Genomic DNA, 19,488 nt, shown 5'->3' with positions numbered 1-19,488 from the left:
TAAAATCAAGCTTTTGAAACACCTCTTCTAAAGACTCTCAGCAGGATAAAATGTCTGCTGGAGGGAAGTTTGAAGAATACAGAATCACTTATAAAAAAGTCCTACAGTGGCCAATCAATCTGTGCATATTTATTGTGTAAAAAACCTACTAAGTTTTTGTCCCAGTGTTCAGTAAAAATTGTCCATTATTTGTTTTGTGTTTTGGTGTCTCCAAAAGAGTTAATTGGTGAAAACGAGTCAGCATTAAGTGGGGGTGGAGGGTGCCTTTCTACTGGGAAAGGAAATAGATAATGCATTTGTTAAGAAGAATCCTGCAGGGGATGGTGTCAATGGTTGGGCAGGCAAAGTAGGAAGGGGAACGTTGCTCTGTGAACTTACATTTTGGATCAGAATAATGAGCTTCCTGTTTGAATCATTCTGGCAGAAAGCCAACTTCAGTTTCAAAGCTTATCTTCATTTGTTTCTACAGAGTCGTGCTTGTGTTAAATAATAAAATGATATCATGGTATAACATAAGGACTGAAAATGAGAGCCAGTGTGCTGGATGAGGACCTGAGGGCCAGGGTTCAAATCCTAATACAGTCCGACCTTGAGCCAGTCTCACCTACCTTACCAGATTGTTGTAAGGGTAAAATGGGGAGGGGGAGAACCATATATGCCACCTTGAGCTCCTTGGAAGAAAAGTGGAATAGAAATCATAGAATCATAGAATCATAGAGTTGGAAGAGACCACAAGGGCCATCGAGTCCAATCCCCTGCCAAGCAGGAAACACCATCAGAGCACTCCAGACATATGATTGTCAAGCCTCTGCTTAAAGACCTCCAAAGAAGGAGACTCCACCACACTCCTTGGCAGCAAATTCCACTGTTGAACATCCTGGCAACCTTGCCTCAAGCAGAATCCCTTTTCTCCTTGCAACACAGGATTGTCTTACTCAGGCTTCCTCAACCTTGGCCCTCCAGATGTTTTTGGCCTACAACTCCCATGATCCCTAGCTAGCAGGACCAGTGGTCAGGGATGCTGGGAATTGTAGTCTCAAAGCATCTGGAGGTTGAGGAAGCCTGGTCTTACTTATTCGGCTAGCTATAATGATTAGCTCTGCTCAATACAAACTCTTTGGAATGGAAACCTCACTTGACCTCGGACTCTGTACACATTACTGGCTTAAAACATATCTAAGTTATTCTTTCCCCCCCTGGTTTGGGGGGAAACACATCAAAACATATTTTTTTATAATGAAGCCTTCTTCCAGTGTAGCTTGATTATTCAAGAAACACATATAAAATATAAGAAGTGCCATGCTGGATCAGACCAGTGGCCCATCTAATCTGATACCCTGCTTTCCACAGTGGCCAGCTAGATGCGTATGGGAAGCCCACAAGCAGAATATAAAGACAACAGCCCTCTCTTGCTGAGGTTCCTAAACCACTGCCTCTCCTTGATTTCTCACCGTTTATCTACACTGAATGACCCTGATCAGGGTAGAGGGTGCATTTTGAGAGAGGGAGAAAAACTTTCTTGGTCTACTTTCTCCTGACCATGCATATGTTTATGTTTATAGAAACAGCTAGTGGGGGGGGGGGTGTTGTTGTATGTGTATCTCATTTATGGATATAAATGTGTTTCTGCATAAATATGACCCTGACTCCTGCCCCGCTCTCATTTAATTTTTCAAAGTTTCATTTAATTGCAAAACTGCTTGGGGGAGGGAATTGGAAGGATGTTTGCTGATGGGAGACTATTTGAGTGGTGTGAGGTTGACTTCTTCAAATTTCCTGAACATTTTTAATAAAGCAAAGCTGATTGTACATGATAGCAGAATTTGCAGGGGCTTTTTTTAACAAGTGTAAAAGGCAAAGCTTGTCCACTTGAAGAACATAGAAGCTATTCAGAATTCTGTCTCTATAAAGAAAAGCCTCTAAAGTAAAATGTATGAGCTCTTACTCAAAACCCTCTGTGCACAAAACTGCTTCCATTTTCACCACAGTGCTTTTCCAAAGCAAACAATTCTTTCCTGTAAGGTGTGAGGCTGCACAGTTCTGGAACTGTGTGTGAATCCATGTGCAGCCGCCAGAGCAATACCACTTCCTCTACTCTTTCCTTCCTCTCTGCTTCCTAAGGTTGTATTTTGTTAGATTTTTTAAAAAGAAAAAGAAAAAAGGATGCACTTCTATCAAGGACACACGCAGGTGGCTGAAGTAAAAATGATTCAGGGCTAGGAGCCATCGTAAGCGTCAGTGTGGTGAGTGTTGACAAGTGACTGTGTGCTTGCCAAGGTCATTATTATGTTTGGGGTATTTGAGGTATGACTGAAATACTCAACTCTCTCTGAAGTGTGACTTCTCTTCAGTGTGATGATTGGGAAACTGCTGTATGGTTTGCAGACTATGAAGACAGGATGAAAATAAGATACTGGCTTGGATTTTGTGTAGTCTACACTGTTGGTCATGCCCTGACCTAAGGTGTACCGCTGCAGCGGCATTGACACAATTCCATCCTTTATTTTTGGCTTGGTTTCTTAAAGAAGATGGGTGACCAGAGTTGAAGCCTCCTGTATCTTTTAATAGTTGTGTATAAAAGAATTTTAGCAGGCACACACCTGCGTGACATGCAACGCCTTCCAAAGTTCTCTCTTCTGTACAAGTACTAAAGGGTACAGGATGCATATGGTCACCCTAAAGAAAGAAACAAGAAGTTGGTAACATGCATGGTGGGGTTTTTTTTAGTTTTGTTTTTAAAAAGTGGGTCCCAATGTTTCAAATTGTAGTTCTGTGTTGGTGCTGTGTCTGAAGAAGCTTTGAGATTATTGCTTTATGTGAACATTTTTCTCAAGCCTTTTATGAGACTGTACCCTGCTTCTCTTCCCTTTCAGTGTGGCATCAATAAGGACACAATCTATCAGAGAAGACCTACCATTTGTGTGTTCATCCATAAAACATGCCCTAATTCTGCCTTCAGAATAAATGTATGTACAGTGGTACCTCGGGTTACAGACACTTCAGGTTACAGACTCCGCTAACCCAGAAATAGTACCTCAGGTTAAGAACTTTGCTTCAGGATGAGAACAGAAATCTTATAGCAGCAGTGCGGCGGCAGTGGGAGGCCCCATTAGCTAAAGTGGTACCTCAGGTTAAGAACAGTTTCAGGTTAAGAACGGACCTCCAGAACGAATTAAGTTCTTAACCCGAGGTACCACTATATTTATTTTTATGTATAGAATCATACCTCATGTTGCATCCACTTCAGGTTACATGTTTTCGTGTTGCGTCCCACGGCAACCCAGAAGTACCAGAACAGGTTACTTCTGGGTTTCACCGCTCACGCATGCGCAAAAGTGCTAAATTGTGCAGTGTGTGTGTGCAAACGCGGCGCTTCAGCTTGCGTCAGTTTTGTGTTACAGATGGGCCTCTGAAATGGATCCCGTCTGTAACACAAGGTTCCACTGAAGTCTGCTTTCACGATCAAGGTTTTCATAGAATTTTTGACAAGGCTAGTATGGAAGATGGCAAGCTGAATGAATGGGAAGCAGAAATAGCTTCCTATGTTCCAGAATACAGTTTGGTCATAGGAACATAGGAAGCTATCGGATACTGACTTTGACCATTGATCCATCTAACTCAGTAGATTGGCAGCAGAGCTCCAGGATTTCAGGCAGCGGTCTCTCATGAGATGTCCAAGACTCCTCTATTACTAAACTACAGCACTTCCCCTATCCAGATCTTCCTCTTATCTCCAGCCCACGGGTACTGTTTCATGATTTGGGGGTGGATGGGGAAGTTGGTGGATGCAAACAAGAGTCAAAGTAAATCAAAGGATTACACTTTGATATATTTAAGTTTAAAAGGTAAAAGCAATAACATTTAAGAGTATTTTTGTGATTACTTTATATAATGCATAATATAGGTGCCCCTGAGGAATAATCACACTCCCTCTCTGTCAGTCCTCCCTGAATGGCATCAAAATTACCATAAAGGTCCAGTCGTGACCAACTTTGGGGTTGCAGCGCTCATCTCGCTTTATTGGCCGAGGGAGCCAGCGTACAGCTTCTGGGTCATGTGGCCAGCATGACTAAGCCGCTTCTGGCGAACCAGAGCAGCGCACGGAAACGCCGTTTACCTTCCTGCCGGAGTGGTACCTATTTATCTACTTGCACTTTGACGTGCTTTCGAACTGCTAGGTTGGCAGGAGCTAGGACCGAACAACGGGAGCTCACCCCATTGCGGGGATTTGAACTGCCGATCTTCTGAGCGGCAAGTCCTAGGCTCTGTGGTTTAACCCACAATGCTACCCACATCCCTATAAAATTACCATAGAGTGGAATAAAAAGAAAAAGCTAAAGCATGGAGAACTGGGAATGGCTAATTCACAAAGGATCTTCCGAATTGTTACTCCAGTTTTTCACATGCAAATTGTTGGCCCTCCAAGCTAGAGATTATGATAGAAAATGTTGAAGAATCAGTGGGGCGAGTTCCATGAAATACCAGCTTGGTGTCCAATAACAAAGATAAGCTAATGCTGTGAATAATATTGAAGCCTTCATAAATACTTATTTCTCAGAAGTCCTTTACACTGTTTGCCTTTTAGACTGCATGCTATTTCAGATGGCCATCCCCTGTCAAAATAGAAATAGAAGTTGCAGACCAAGGCAGCACATATGCTTGTCTGTTGTGCATCATGGTGTATGGTACATTGGACAGTGTAGGCCAGACATGACTGTGGGCCTTATATTGCTTCCCTTAGATCAAGAGCAAGCTAATATGCTAACCCAGAAGTTTTAGTTCTGGATATTTAACTTAACAATTAAAGCTTTTGTTAAAATCCATTTAATCTAACCAGCATAAGGAACACATTAGTTTTTCCTCTGTTCAGTCAGGGAACTCTATCCTGCATATGGCCACTGTACAAACAAACTAACCCTCCAACATCTGTCCCATCTGAACAGAATGAATGCCAAGAGGCCGAATTTGAGATGAACATACCAGAGGTTTCATCCCTCCTTTGCTCTGTATCCAAATGTGTTCTGCACCAGCAATTGTCAGCCAAATCGTCTGAATGTCTAGAATAATTTATTTTCAGTGCAGGCTTATGTTAGGCTAATGAGACTTTTAAAAGTATTTCATGTAACCTATTACAAGACTATTGTGGAAAGTCTTTTTTATTACTATTTTACAGTTTTTCTACTTGTAGCTTTTATCTTCTTTCTGCTATTGTTATAAATAACAAAATCAATTTCTTCCTGAATGGGAACATTTATTTATTTTTAAGCATCATGAATAGGTAGATAATATAGAAGCCCATCTAGTGGAGATTGGTGCGTCTGATGGCAGGCATTATGTTCCTCCACTTTCCATCCTCTCATGGGACAAATTGCATCATCTTTGCAAAACAGAGGCATTGGAGTAGTGCAGTTTGATATTCCCAACTCTATTGGCTGCCAAATTGTGCTTTTCACACCTTGAGCTCAAGAATCAAAATTGCAGTGCTTGTTTGAGTCTGTCTTAGCAGCATTGCATTGAGCATCCTGATTCTGGCTTCTCTCTCTCTCTCCTTTTCCCTCCCAGTACTGAGGATTTCAAGGTTCAGCTTGCATAACAGGTAACAGCAGGCATTTCCTTCTCCTGTGCCGGGATATCCTGGCGCCCTTCAGTCTCTCTCTGACTGTGTTTAAAACAGACTGTAGCACAGAGGGGGAAAGCAGCCTAATCTAAAATTAGCAGCCTTGATAGAAGAAAGGCACACGGCTGTCCTCTGTACTGTTTGTCAATGAAACAACAAATCTAAACAGGACCAGAATGCATTTCCTTTTCATGGAAAAAAAAGGAGGAGGGTAGTTTGTACAGCAGGAGGATGGAGCAGTGGGGTAGAGAGCTTCAGGCTGCTTTTAAAGGGAGTGTGGGGGTTGAGGTTGGGGAAAGCTGAAAGGTTTCCAAGCATTTTAACTTATCCAGAATAGTAGGCGGCTTGCACAGATTGGAGAACCACTGTTCAAATGTATCCTAAACCTCAGGGATGGAATTTGAGTTTTGGATCTATCCTTTGCTGTCCTGTGCTTCCTGTATACAGTTTATGGTGTCTCCTGGCCCTCAACTTTCTCTGCCACTGCCTTGTCCTCTGTGCACCATTGTGCTAAGCATACTGTCCCATATAATTTACAAGCCGTCACCATTTTGATCACAGAAAAATGAATAGTATCACCATCACTGGCTGCCAGTCATTTCCTGACACCAGCTCAAAGTGCTGGTTTTGAGGACCTGAGTATATTTAAGGACTGCCTTCTCTCCTACAAATTTTCACACTTAAATCTTCATTGTACGCACTTCTCTGTATCCTGCTGCTGGTTAAGATAGTTGAGAATTTGCCTAGAGGCTGCCTTTTATAAGGTGGCTAACAGTTTGAAGAATAATAATAATAATAATAATAATAATAATACAGTGGTACATCGCAAGACGAAATTAATTCGTTCTGTGAGTTTTTTCATCTTGCGAATTTTTCGTCTTGCGAAGCACGGATTCCCTGGGTATTAACGGTTTTAAGAAAAAGGAAACAAACTTGCAAGACGTTTTCGTCTTGCAAAGCAAGCCCATAGGGAAATTCGTCTTGCGAAGCAACTCAAAAAACGAAAAACTCTTTCGTCTTGCGAGTTTTTCGTCTTACGAGGCATTTGTCTTGCGAGGTACCACTGTAATAATAATAATATGGCAGATAGCTACACAGAACAGGGTCTTCTTGGTGGTGGTACTCACTTTCTGGAATTGTTTGCCCTGTAATATCTAGTCATTTCCCTGCCTGCCTGCCACCAATTCAAGATGCTGTTATTTCAGCATAATTTGGACTTGGGCTGTAACTGAGTATCAGTTTGGCCCTTGGGAAAGGTTTAATTTTGGTTTTGCTGCTTCTCTTTTTTCAGTTATGCTGTTGGGTGTCTTATTTGTTTAGTTGGTTGTAAATCAGTTTGGAATGGACCAAATAAAGCGACTCTCGAATCAAAACAATAAATAAATAAATAAATTATTATGTTTATTTTAATTTCCTTATATAGTTTTATCTGTTTGGTTTATGGTAAAATATTTTATTAAATTTTATTAAATTAATTTAGGAAATGGCGATGATGCAGCGCCCAGCATTTTTATTCTGTTCTCCACTCCCCACCGATTTTTGTGACAGCAACAAAAAAGCCCAGCACTCTGGTGGCAGCATAAATTACCCATAAATTACTCATATGATGAGCACAGGGATTTCTTTATTTAATGTATATCCTGCCTGTTAGGAAAGCTTTCCTTACCATGTGGTTTACAAAAGCAAATGAATGAAGCACCTACTTAAGACACAAACCAAAATACAATCCAGAATTTATCCTGCTTTGCATGCAGAAGGTCCCAGGTTCAACCCCTGATATCTCAAGTTATAAGGGCAAGATAGCATGTGATAGAAAAGACTGAGACCCTGGAGAGTTGCTGCCAGTCAGACAGTAGTGGACTAGATTAAATGAGAGTCTAACCTGGTATAAGGCAACTTTTTGTGTCCTTATAACATGCAAACAGGATGCTTTTTCATTAAACACACACGTTCTGAAAATGGTTGTTTGTAGTCCGCTTGGAGAAAATGCTGCTACAATTGCGTTCTACTGCAGTTGGGAGGGGGCAGAAATCAAATTTTAAAATGCACACACACAGCACAGATAACACTAGGCTGTAACCATTTGAAGTGGTTGAAGTGTGGAAGGAATGCCTGAAGAATTGTTAGAGGAAAAAGGGAAGGCATCTTTTGGTTAGATTTATTGTGGTATCTGCTTTAGGGGGAACTAGAGCTCACCAGATGCATGATGTTTATTTTTGCTTTATAGACGCACACATAGAAAAAAAATTGTAAACAGCAGGGTGGAAAGGCTATGAAATTGCAAGAGACAGCCCATATAATTTCTATGTAAAGGTTAAATAGATAAGAGAAAATCATAATGACAATTCATGAACACAGTAATTAGTAATAAACATTATCTTCCTATCTTTGTGTATCGCTGATTTAACGCCTATAGTAAGTGAGAAAAGCACCTTTTTCTTGAGTCCTAAATGACTAGGGCCGACATCCAATGATGTCTCCCTCTTTGAACAATGGAAATGCACTTGGACAACAGGGCATCCAGTTTCTCTCCCCTCTCCTGCATGCCCCCAAAATCTGCTCTGGAGAGTCCGGTTGGTTGAGCTTACCTGGGGAAACTGAGTAGATTGCATAACAACCCTCCTTAATCAACACAAACTTACACAAATTAAGTTTTTACTCAAGTGATTAACATGATTCCCCATAGATCATACAGTTTTCAGGGACCATCTTCATTATATATCTCTGTTTTAAATTCAACTCCTCTACGAAATCATTAACTCAATGCTTTCAGACTAAGAAGTATTAAAGGAGAGATCTGAGCAAGAGTTAACGTGAAAAGAGCTGTATCCAACTCAAAGAGGGGGCTCACAAGTAGCTCTTAATGCAGAAATCCTAGCCTAGAGCTAGGATTTCCAGAGGCCAAGAAAGCATCAGAGTTGAGTTGTATTTACCATGCTTGCACAGATCTGTGAGTTCTTAAAGGATTTTTAAAAGTTCAGTGACACTGTTTCACACGTTCCTACTTGGTCTTTATAATGTGGGGCAGAGAGAAGATTTAGTGCAACTGGATTGAGTGCACAACCAATGCTATTTTTAAAAAGAAATGAACAAGAAGTCCACAAACAGGCTCAGGCACTGGGGTGGCGGTAGTGTTTTTGCTTTTCACTGATAGTGTCATACACGGCACCAGCACTTGCTCAGCCATATTACAGAGCACTTGAAACAGCAATAGACGTAGTGGGAGGGAGGGTTTTGTGTGGGTTTGAGCCAAGGTACTTGTAAATTCAAGCTATATGGACTGAGTGTGCACAGGGAATAAAAGAGTGTGGAACTGTGAACATTTTATTGTTAAATTTCACTCTAATAAGTTAGTACTTGAAAAAAAGAAATTACTTACTGGCAAGCTGAAACACCGCAGCTATGGCTTCTTCCCACCACTGGGTATCCTGGGAGATAATGGGCAGTTCTACCAATCCCAACACAAAGAGGAGCTGGCCAGCTGTCAGAGCCACCGTGGCAATCATGTTACAGGCTCGCATCATGTCAAACTGCACTGTGGGGAACAAAAGGCAAAAGGGCATTAGTTCATTAACATGAATGTGAAAGGCTTCAGAAGCCAACCATTTCCAGTCCCTTCTGAAAAATCTTGTGTGCTGCCAGATTTCTTAACTCATACTTCTTCACAAGTTAGGACAAAGAGATTAAGATAAATATCACAAAAGTGTGTTATTTTCAATTTCTCAGCTTCTCAAGTGGGCTGTGAGGATAAAAATGGGAAAGGGAGTCTGGTGTTCTGAGATCCTGTTGAAGATCAGGATTAAAACGCTCCTCATTAATAAACAGACTCACTGACTGATGTAGTGTATCGCAATTTGTTAGAAAAACCACCACGCTTGATCTTTATGGATATCACCACTATACATGCAGGTATTTTTTTTAAAGAAGAACGGCTGTTGCCGTTATAATTATTATAGTGTTTTATACTTGACTTTTGTATTTACATTGTGCATTTATCTTTTATGCAAGTAGCCATGGTGGCTATTTAAAAGGAAATACTTTACACTGGATTAGCATTTGCTGAAATGGTCTACATTTTTTCCTTATTTTCTTTTCATTGGTAGATTTCCTGTTTTCATCCTTTTCCTTCCTCTCCCTCTAGGATTCATAAGCACCACTGTGTCAGCGCAACATCCTAGCTTCCTGCTGGTATGAGGTAGAATTTTCTTGCCGTACAAATGGCTGCAGTTGAAGGGAAACCTTTCTAGAACCAAAATCAGAGTTTTGTTTTATAAAATGCTCCTGTACAGTGGAATTGTTGGTCAACCACTTAAACTAGAATTTTAAAGCATCCAAATTTTATTTTTGTCAAACTGATCCCATATGTTTAAAAGGGACCACATAGCAAATAATGGGAAATATCTCTGAGACTACGAATGGGGTAGAAATTCAGTTCAGTTTGCATTTAAAAGCGAACCTAACCAATTCACATTTTCTGAGATAATACAAGAATAAAAATGTAGCCATTCTTCAGAAAATTGCACTTTTCTTTCCTTCTTTTTACAGTGTAGTTGTCCAGCCAAGTAATATGTGTAAAAATGCATATACCAGGGTAAAGTGTGCATCAAAATTCATATAATAGTGAAAATAACATATAAAGATGTATTATAGGAGTGAAAAGTGCTTGCAAAATGGGCATAATAGAAATTCGCTGATGAATTTTCATGAGAACTTTTTTAAAATGCAAGTGATATGGACATGCAGAAAACTGAGCTTAATATTAGAAAGATGAGAAAATTATGAAATCAAACTGGACAGATTTGCCCTTTCCATCCCAACAACCTGGAGAGCTGCGAGCAGATAGAGTACGTAATATTGGCCTGGATGGACAATTTGTCTGACCTGAAGTGAAACAGTTTCCTGTATTAACAATAAGAATGTGAGTAATCTTCCCTATGTTTGAAGATATTATAATGCAGTGGGGGAACCCCTACATTGCAGCACTCCAACAAACACACCTCTAACTAAAGTCTCTGCTATCTGCTCTGCACACAGATGAAACCAGCATGGGCTTCAGTTAGGGTGGGCATTTAATATATATATATATAGGCAAAATGGGCAAAACTTGTTTTAGAGGCTGGGAAGCTGATATAGATCTACATGTACATCTTAGGATGCAATGGGTTAGAAGGCTCTGCAATTTTTTTGGACCCTCACCTTTTAAAACCTCTCAAAAACCCTTACACTTATAAAAAGCTATCAAGTGATGAGATTGAAAAAGCAGAAAAGAGCCAAAATTTATCCCTTCTAACATGTATTTCTAGAAGTCAAAAACGCTGATTAAGAATGAGCTATATATTAAATATACTCTTTAAAGTGTAGTTCCATTTTTATTTGCAGTAGACAAGTTCCTGAGTTTTCTAAAGATATTGTATCTGCACACTGCATTTGAATAATAGAATCATAGAATTGCAGGAATTTCAGCTAGATCGTACATGACAGATGGCCAACTCTTGGGAGTCTGTTCTGCTGTCAAACAGCTCTTACTATCAGAAAGTTATTCCTGATCTTTAGTTGGAATCTCATTTCTTGTAACTCAAATCCATTGGTTCAGATCCTACCCTCTGGAGCAGAAGAAATTTTTTTTGCTCCATCCTCTAGCCTTTTAGATATTTGAAGCTGGCTATCATATATTCTCTCTTGTCCCAGACAATTGTTGTTATATTGTTATAACTGCTACGTGTCTCTTGCAAACTTGCATGTTTACTCCTCATCTACATTTCTGCTATATAATATTTTTGCATTAAAGGCTGGTTGTTTTGCCCATTTATGATTTCCTTTTGACTTTGTTGCAACCTTTATAATAACCCCGAACTTAACAAACAGCATCCTTGTAACCATTGCAAACACTCTTTTTCCTTTTCTTTTCTTGTGACTTTGTACTAGCTCTGCACAATCACCAGTGGCATTGCCAGTAATCATTAGTATCTCAACCTATTGTTCAGTGTTGTCACTCTGACAAAAGTATTTCAGGGGGCCCACCTTCTTGTTTTGGAATTTTTTAATCTGCTGTGCCTTCTACATTAAAAACTAATTGTTGATGGGTTTCCCATATGTCATGATACATTGTTGATAAGCCCCTGATTCCTCTTGCATCAACCATTTGGAAAAGTCTTCCTTTAAGATCCATGTCAGATCCCCTGACTCCCACATCAAGATTTCCATACAAGAAGCTCTGATACTGAGTGTCAATGCGCTAATATCCCAGTAACACACAGCTCTGTCTCTCCATTCCATCTGTATCAGAAGAGGCTGCAAAAGTGTTGGATTGATGTCTGGCAGCAATGATTGAGTAGGGGCAATAAGCTGAGGCTAACAAGACAGGTGCTGCAGGTGAGTGGTTTGGGAACTAGGTGAATGGCCTGTTCTGACTAGGATTGTAGTGTCCTTGAAGGAACAGGTTCATATTGTGAGAATATTTGTGACTTGCCAGATATAGCTGTCCCTGGACTTGGGTAGCCTGGCTCTGTTGTCTGTGCTCTAGAGACCTCCTTTCTGGACTACTTTATGTCTTCCCTGCTGCAGTGTGTTCAGGGCCTTTCCATCTGTTCTTCAAACCATCTTTCTGAGTCAGCCTACCACTCCCATCAAACAGCTCATTTCCAACAACTATGGTGTTGTTATTCAGAAGCAAGGGTAAGCCAGTAAGGTATACTTTCCCACTTTACTTCTTAGAAGATGCAACTGTGCTTGGAGGAGTCACACCCACGACTTTTAAAAGCATGAGAATGCAGTATCAGAAGGGTAATACTTTTGTTTATTTTGAAAAGGAGACACTTGTAAGGCAAACTTCCAGGCATTGTTCCAGAGTCAGGACATCTCCTCTCTGAAATCCACATGATTAGTTCTCTTTCAACATCTTGTTCCTAACATTTCTCAAGATGCACTCTTGACAGGCTAGTTTAAGAAAACTCCATTGGATGCAGCCTAAAAAGTTGTGTCATTGATAAATACATCTTTTTACACAACACTTACTGGTCTACTATGGGGCTAGGCCCAGGCCCCTGGCCACCCTTCAAATCTGATCTCATACAACTTTCTTCCTGGTTCAGCTCTGCACACAAATCATTGTGATGCTACAATTCTTTCAGTGGGCCTGCACTAAAAGCGCCACCTAACTGCTGGTAAGGGCAGAGGGCAAGGGGCCAAGTTTATTATTATTATTATTATTATTATTATTATTATTATTATTATTAAAGATTTTCTTGATTTACAAAAGTGTGTGCAATGTCTCTCTCTCGTATTCCCCCCCCCCCATAACATTTTTACAAATCTGTTTCATTTGTTGAGACATTAGGAAGAAAAGGGGGAAAGAGGTGGAGGGGGTGGGGGTGAGGTCGGATGGTGATGTTTCTATTTTACTTACTATATGTAGGGTTTGGTGTCAGCGTTGCTTGTGCAGGTTCTTTGTTGTTCACTTGTGTTCCTTTGGTGGTGAGAGAGGTTGGGGTTGGCCTATGGTGTGGTTATTCATTTGTGGTGGTCTTTGTTTTCAGGCAAGGGGCCAAGTTGACACTGATGCTATAAGGGGAAATTGTGTTGCTTCTTGCTTAGCTACCAAGGTAAGAGATAAGCTCAATAGACTGAAGAGTCTTCTGCTTGCTTCCTAATTAGGCTACCCATAATTTTAATTTAAGTGAGTGTATTCTCAGTTTAGAACACCTTAAGTTACACTGGCAATGTGGGAGCAGCTGCAGTATATAAGCTTTCTGTGCCACCAAGGTAGCATGGGACACCCCATAACATGGAGGAGCCCATGTTGTGCCCAGCTTCGTCCCTCCCTGAAATGGTTTAGTTTAGAACAAACTTGTGGCCAGACACATGCAAAATTGATACAGACTGGAAACAGACAAATCACTCTATTTCCAGTTACAGAAAGCTATGTGACTTCCACCAGAAACAGCAGCCCTGCACCTCTTCTTCATAGTTCTCCCATAACTTGTGGTAACACTAGATAACATGATGCCACAGTGAAGTAGAGAGCAGGGATCAGGAAAAGTCCAGTGTAATAACATCATACCATGCCTTTTGTATTACTAGATGCTGCCAGAGGGGGAAGAGCATTATATATTTTGGGCGGCAGCCATGCATCTCCTGTAACATCTAGCTCTGATTCAAACCTTTACCTTGTACAGCAGATGTTGCTGTTTTTTAATTAGTTTTGTGCAGTCTGATACTATGCATGTTTACTCATAAGTAAACACCAGTGAATTTAACAGGACTTACTTCCATGGAAATGTACATAGCTTCAGCCACCAAGTGGAAATCAATTAGGTCTAGTTGACAGTGCATTCAAGTTCCAAAACCATCTCAGATTTTCATTTCTATTATCCAGACTAGACCAAGGCAGGTACAGTTAATTTAATTTCCATACTTATGAACACAGGCTTTATTTGGTTATGCTAAATGATGTCCTCAGGGACATTAGTGCTCTGTAAATGCATAACAGTCAGATTAGACAATAGTATGTGATTTGCTGGTGTAATTAAATAAAAATGATCTCATTTAGAAACCTCATTCTGCTTAGGATTTAAACATACATCTCTATCTTCTTGTTTGCTCTTTCAGTGGCTGAAATTATTTTAAAACTTGAAAAATGAACTGTGAATTATTTGCTGAAAGGTTGCTTTTGGATAGAGCTAGCTGGGATTTTGGTGTACATTCTGTTACTCTTTTCAAATAAAATTTGTTGAGCAAAATTTGTTTCAGACATAAATGTAGCATGATTGTCAACAGTCCTGACTGATTGCGGCATGTCTCTCTCTTGGTTCCGCCCCCACCCCCCGAAGTTGAGCCTCTGTGATATGAATTGGAGAAGGCTAGATTTTTATGTCTTTCTATGCCAGTGAGAGGTTGCCCTGGCAATCAAACATGTATCCAGTTTTTTACAGGGATAGATTAAGAGATTTGCTGAGTTTCAGGTCAGAAGAGTTTGTTTGGAAAATAGTATTTCAGTTGCCTTTAAATGCTTGGCTAAAGCTGCACCAGGCAAGGAGCTTTGTGTTTTCAAAGGGAGATGGTATTTCTTATCTCTTTTCACAGAGAAGATTAAAAACCTTCTCCATGCAGGACAAGCGATGTGTTCTTAGATGAAAAAATGTGTGTGTGCAATGTGTGAATTTCTTGCATATTGTTATGTTTAAGAATGTTTCTTTTTGCCATTATTGGCAGAAAGAAAGAGCAGAGGTTGGGGGGGGGGTTACATAGGTGACTGAGAGAGTATTATGACTTCATCTTTCCATCTTGTGCACATGTGCGCATATGCTAAACCTGAAGCGACACTGGATGTGTTTTTGTAGATCAAAGCATCTATAGGGGCTCCCAAATTAGATAGGAGGAGCAGCATTGTGGGAGGGGGTGTAAGCCTTTCTTCAGTGCATGATTATTTCCCTGATCTAGTTTGCCTGCTGAAGTTTGCTCCATGGGGAAGAACAAAGCTGCACTGTACACATACTGCAACCTCCACTTGCCACAGATGCAATCAGAACAATCCTGAATCAGAACATAACCCTTCAGGGGAAAAAACCCACCACAGGCCTGTGCAAATATTGCCCAACTTGCATATTCTAATATTGGAAAGAATAGCAAGGAGCAGGCTGGAAATGGTTGAAAAATCCTCCCTCATCACTCTTCTATTGAACAGACCAGCATCCCAGTCTTTTTCAGTGAAGATGATACCAGCTAGATGCGTTTTAAAGTGCCTCAGATTGTCTTAGGACACAATCGTGTGGTAAAATACATAGGATTTGTTCAAAGAATGTGGGTTTACGTAATTGGGACCCTGCCTGTATCATCCTTTTGGTTTGCACTCAAATACCACAGAGGCCTCAGTAATATAGCCTATCATAGCTAAACTCTATTTTTGGTATCTTCTGGTTTCTGCCTGGCTGTTTTCCAAGAAGAAATATCTGAGACATGGCTAATGATCCCTGGGATTGTCTGGTTTGATGCCTCTATAAACATTTTCCAGTTTCTTTTTCCCACACAAAGCTGTACCTCTGGCCTCGCTGCCACTCCCCTCCCCCCCCAGTATTTCATAGTGAAAATGTATTTTATATAAATCATACCCTGTGGACAGACAGATGTTTATATCTAGCGAACATGGGAGTCACGTAGACACTCACAATATTGGGCCACTCCCCACCTCTAGACATGCTTGACCCTAAGAGCTATAATAAGGAAATAGCTTCATTACTCTCTGCGTCTTTGAGAAACAAGCTTCATATCACTTGCCTGTTTCCTGTGTCTTCAACATCCCTGAGAATCGTCCAAGTCCCCTGTTCCTGCCCCCCTCATTTAATTTCCTTTCCGTGATTGGTTTTAGACTCTGCAATGCCTAAACAGTATTCCTTTGCAAGTACAGCCAGAGACACGATCTCTCTGTCTGAGTACAGCACTCATCATAATAGCGTCTAAGCATCCTGCTCTCTGGGCAGCAACAACAGCTCATTCATAACCACCATGATTGCTGTTTGACAAAGAAGCCCACTTCCCATTCAAAATCTCCAGTGCCAAGTGCTTTCTAAAAGAAAGAAAGAAAAATCTAAAGAGATTTAGGCAATTCTTCAGACCAGGAATGGGAGACTTGTTCAGTGTGAGGGGACCTTCTAATGTGTTATAGTATTTGGATAACGTTCAAATGCAGAGAATCAGCAAGGTAGTACAAGCTCAAGGAGATAGAATGGACTTCAAACAAAAATGAGGCATAGCACTTTTAAATACTCCCTGAAATTTTGCAGAAACTATATGCATTTTAAAACAACAACAACAACAACAACAAAGTAGCTATGTTGATTAGGAGAAATTTGCACTAAAATGCTGATGAATTGTATGGATTTTCCCCCTTGTTATCTGATGTGGAAATGTAGAGATGGGAAAAAAGAGAAACCTAGATAAACCCAAGCTGACAGATTTGCCTATCCCTAAGGCAGTCAGTGCTGATCATGGGGCCTGTTTGCTGCTGATCCCAGGGGTGGACTTTGGTTTTTCAAATTTCAGTGGCACCCTGTACAAGGCCAAAATTTTGCACATGCACCCCTCACCTTCTGTTCTGTTCAATTCACTATGTTATAGTTGCAGCGTCCTACAACAACCCTAAGGCTTGGTGCCCAGTGCAGCAGAACTGGTCACACTGCCCTAAATCTGCCTCTATGCTTTGATCCTCCCTACTCTCTGTAGTCTTTTAGACCTCTTATTAGCACTTCATTTTACTGCTTGTATAAACCAGGTTTTGTCTCTGTTGCTTCAAGTAGATTATACACAGGGCCAAATATACTGTATACTGAATACCGTATACTGTATTCTACATATGGTCACACCACACATGTAAGAATTAGGTGCCTGAAAAGTAATGCTATATCGCCTCTCTTTTTAAAGGAGGGCTGTTACCTATGTAACTGTTTAGATTAATAAAAAAACAACAACCATGTAGGCCTGATGAGACCTTACAAGACAAGTAGGAGGTTTTGGAGGCCTTCTAGTGATCAGAGGCAGTGGTGTATATTTCCTCCCTTGCCCTGAGCTAAAAGAAGAGCTCTTTATCTTCCACTGTGAAAAGCAGAAGCAGAATAAATTAGTGGAAAGAAGCAGCTGTATGCAAATTGGTTAATTTTGGGTACTCTATTTGAGCTCTGTATGCTTCTTAACAGTAGTACAGCTATATTAGAAACTTCTTTGTCATTCTCTTCCACAGTGGAACTGAAAGGTGCAAACACCTTAGACTAATTTGGGTTGCATTTTTTTGGAGTTTGCAGAATTTGGCTACCTTCTCGCGTAGTTTTCCCCCCCCTTCTCCTCTAGCACAGTGATGGGGCTGGTGCATGTCCTGCGGGCGTGGCATGCCACCTGCGGGGGCATGGCGCCCAGCGCGGGTAGGCGAGCAGTCACAATGGCACCCCACTGGGATCACGCTGCAAGGAGCGGTGTGCTCCTCCCACACGCCTCTTCCTCTGCCAGTGCTCTAGCACGAAATGGACATAGATCAGGTTAGAAGTCAGCTGTTCTGTTTCTGTGTATCATATGAAACATGGTGTATTAGTTAACACTTGCTCTGTGTCAGTGTGTAAATCCATTGAACACTGGCTGTGTGCCAAAGCTTTTAGACTGTTCTGGACTTTTTGTGCAGCATCTGCTTTTTGACACATGAGGCTTCTGAGAGTGCTGGGGTGTGTCACTGCCAGGTTTACTTGTGCCATGCTGTTCTGGTTTTCAGAGGTAAAAAATGTACCTTATGGTCCTCCCTTTTCATGCTTGTGCATTAAGTAGCAGACCTGGCTTAGTTGAGCTGCTCAAGATTGATAGCTGCCACAGTCCCATTAAAAAGGCAGTTAAAATAAGGAAAGAGGAAAGGAAGAATTGGGAATCTGTGACCATCCATATACTATTGGACTGCAACTCTAGTCATCCCCGACTGTTGCCCAGTCTTGTTGGGTCTGATGGGAATTGTAGTCTAGCATCTTCTGGAGACCCAAGCTTCTCCTTCCATTTGGGGCTATATAATTTAGAAAAAAGTGACTCAAAGTGCAGCGGGTGGCTATGATAGAAGTTTAGAAAATCACATGATGCTAGAACTTGTAGTTATCCCGTGAAATTGCTTGGCTGTGGATTCAGAACATGCAAAAAGAAGGGTCATCTGCACAGCATTGATGCATGGAATTCACTGCCAAAAAACACGGTGATGGCCATAACAGGGGATCAGTGAAATGCATGGAGATTTATTGACAATTGTTAGCTATGATAACTGCATGGAGCCCCACGTTCCAAGGCCACTTGCCAGTAAATGCTGGTTGCAGGAAAAACAACAGCATGAAAGGGTTATAACCCTCACATCCTTCTTGTGGGCTTCCCAGCGGCATCAGGTTTGCCACTTTGAGAAAGAGGATGCTGGGCTAGATATAGCCCCTTAGTCTGATCTAGCAGGGTACCTCAGATGTTCTTAAAATCATTTTGTTCTCTGTTTCGTCCAAGAGCGCAAACCAACCAGTGTAGTTGGTTGGCTGGATGGCTGTTTGCAGATACGTTGTATGGCAAAGACACAGATGCCTCCCAAGACAATTGCTGCGTTATACTTCAGAAGCAGTTTAACACAGGAGTTACAGCATATCTTTGTAGCAGTACAACCACAGATCTTTCTGCTATGGAATAACTTTTTGTTAGGTTCTTTATTGGGAATATTAAATGATACAAATAAATAGACCAAGTCTTCTCATGCCATTGGAATATCACAAAAATAGCATAATGAATTTGCAGTAATGTCTACAACATATGGTGCATTACTAGAGGTTAGTGTGTAAGTTATTGGTTTGTGAATTGGTTTAAACAAAAACAAAGGGGATACAGGATAGAACAGAATTAATAGGCAGATCTTTCTGAAGGAAGGCCTGGGTCAGGGTTGGACAGCTTTGTTCAACACTGGAAACCACATCTGAAACAAATGTTACAGTAATGTATCTGTCGGTACCAGCATGAGTGCTAGAAAATTTTCTTTCTTAGAAAAGTAAAATGCAGACTTCTCAGTATTGTAACAAGACCCTGTGATCAGGAGCAACAACAGCCACTCCTGACATGCACTGTGGACTTCTAAACTGATGGCATTTAACTGATTGGCTCTTGATGAAGTGTCAAGGGGAGTGTCCCTCTGTGAGCATCTCATATGATGTCTTCATCTTGGACTAAGATATAATCTGGGCCAGGAAAAATAAATAAGCAGCCGACTGCAGGCAAAATTGTTGTGAGAATCTGCTGAGGGTGGATTCCTCAGTCACAAGCAGGTTGAGATGTTGGGGTAGCACCTCTTCAGAGGAGGCAAGAGGGGAAAGAGGATATCCTAGAAC

At 40.9% G+C, this 19,488-nt stretch overlaps 2 protein-coding genes across 3 annotated transcripts in view; one reads left to right on the top strand and one right to left on the bottom strand.

The window, feature by feature from the left end:
* IFT140 (intraflagellar transport 140) overlaps positions 1-19,488 on the top strand; it is an 86,806-nt gene that overhangs the window by 40,705 nt on the left and 26,613 nt on the right. The gene's annotated exons all lie outside the window — the stretch shown is intronic.
* The window catches only part of TMEM204 (transmembrane protein 204), a 33,137-nt gene that overhangs the window by 9,947 nt on the left and 3,702 nt on the right, over positions 1-19,488 (bottom strand). The window contains exon 2 of the mRNA XM_083711190.1: positions 8,997-9,152. Within this exon, the coding sequence (XP_083567316.1) occupies positions 8,997-9,152 (156 nt within the window). The remainder of the gene's footprint in view (positions 1-8,996; positions 9,153-19,488) is intronic.

The sequence above is a fragment of the Podarcis gaigeae genome (assembly GCF_964106915.1).
Source record: "Podarcis gaigeae genome assembly, chromosome: 14".
Classification (NCBI taxonomy): domain Eukaryota; kingdom Metazoa; phylum Chordata; class Lepidosauria; order Squamata; family Lacertidae; genus Podarcis; species Podarcis gaigeae.
Note: the sequence above shows the minus strand (reverse complement) of the source record. Positions and strands in the feature narration are given on the sequence as shown.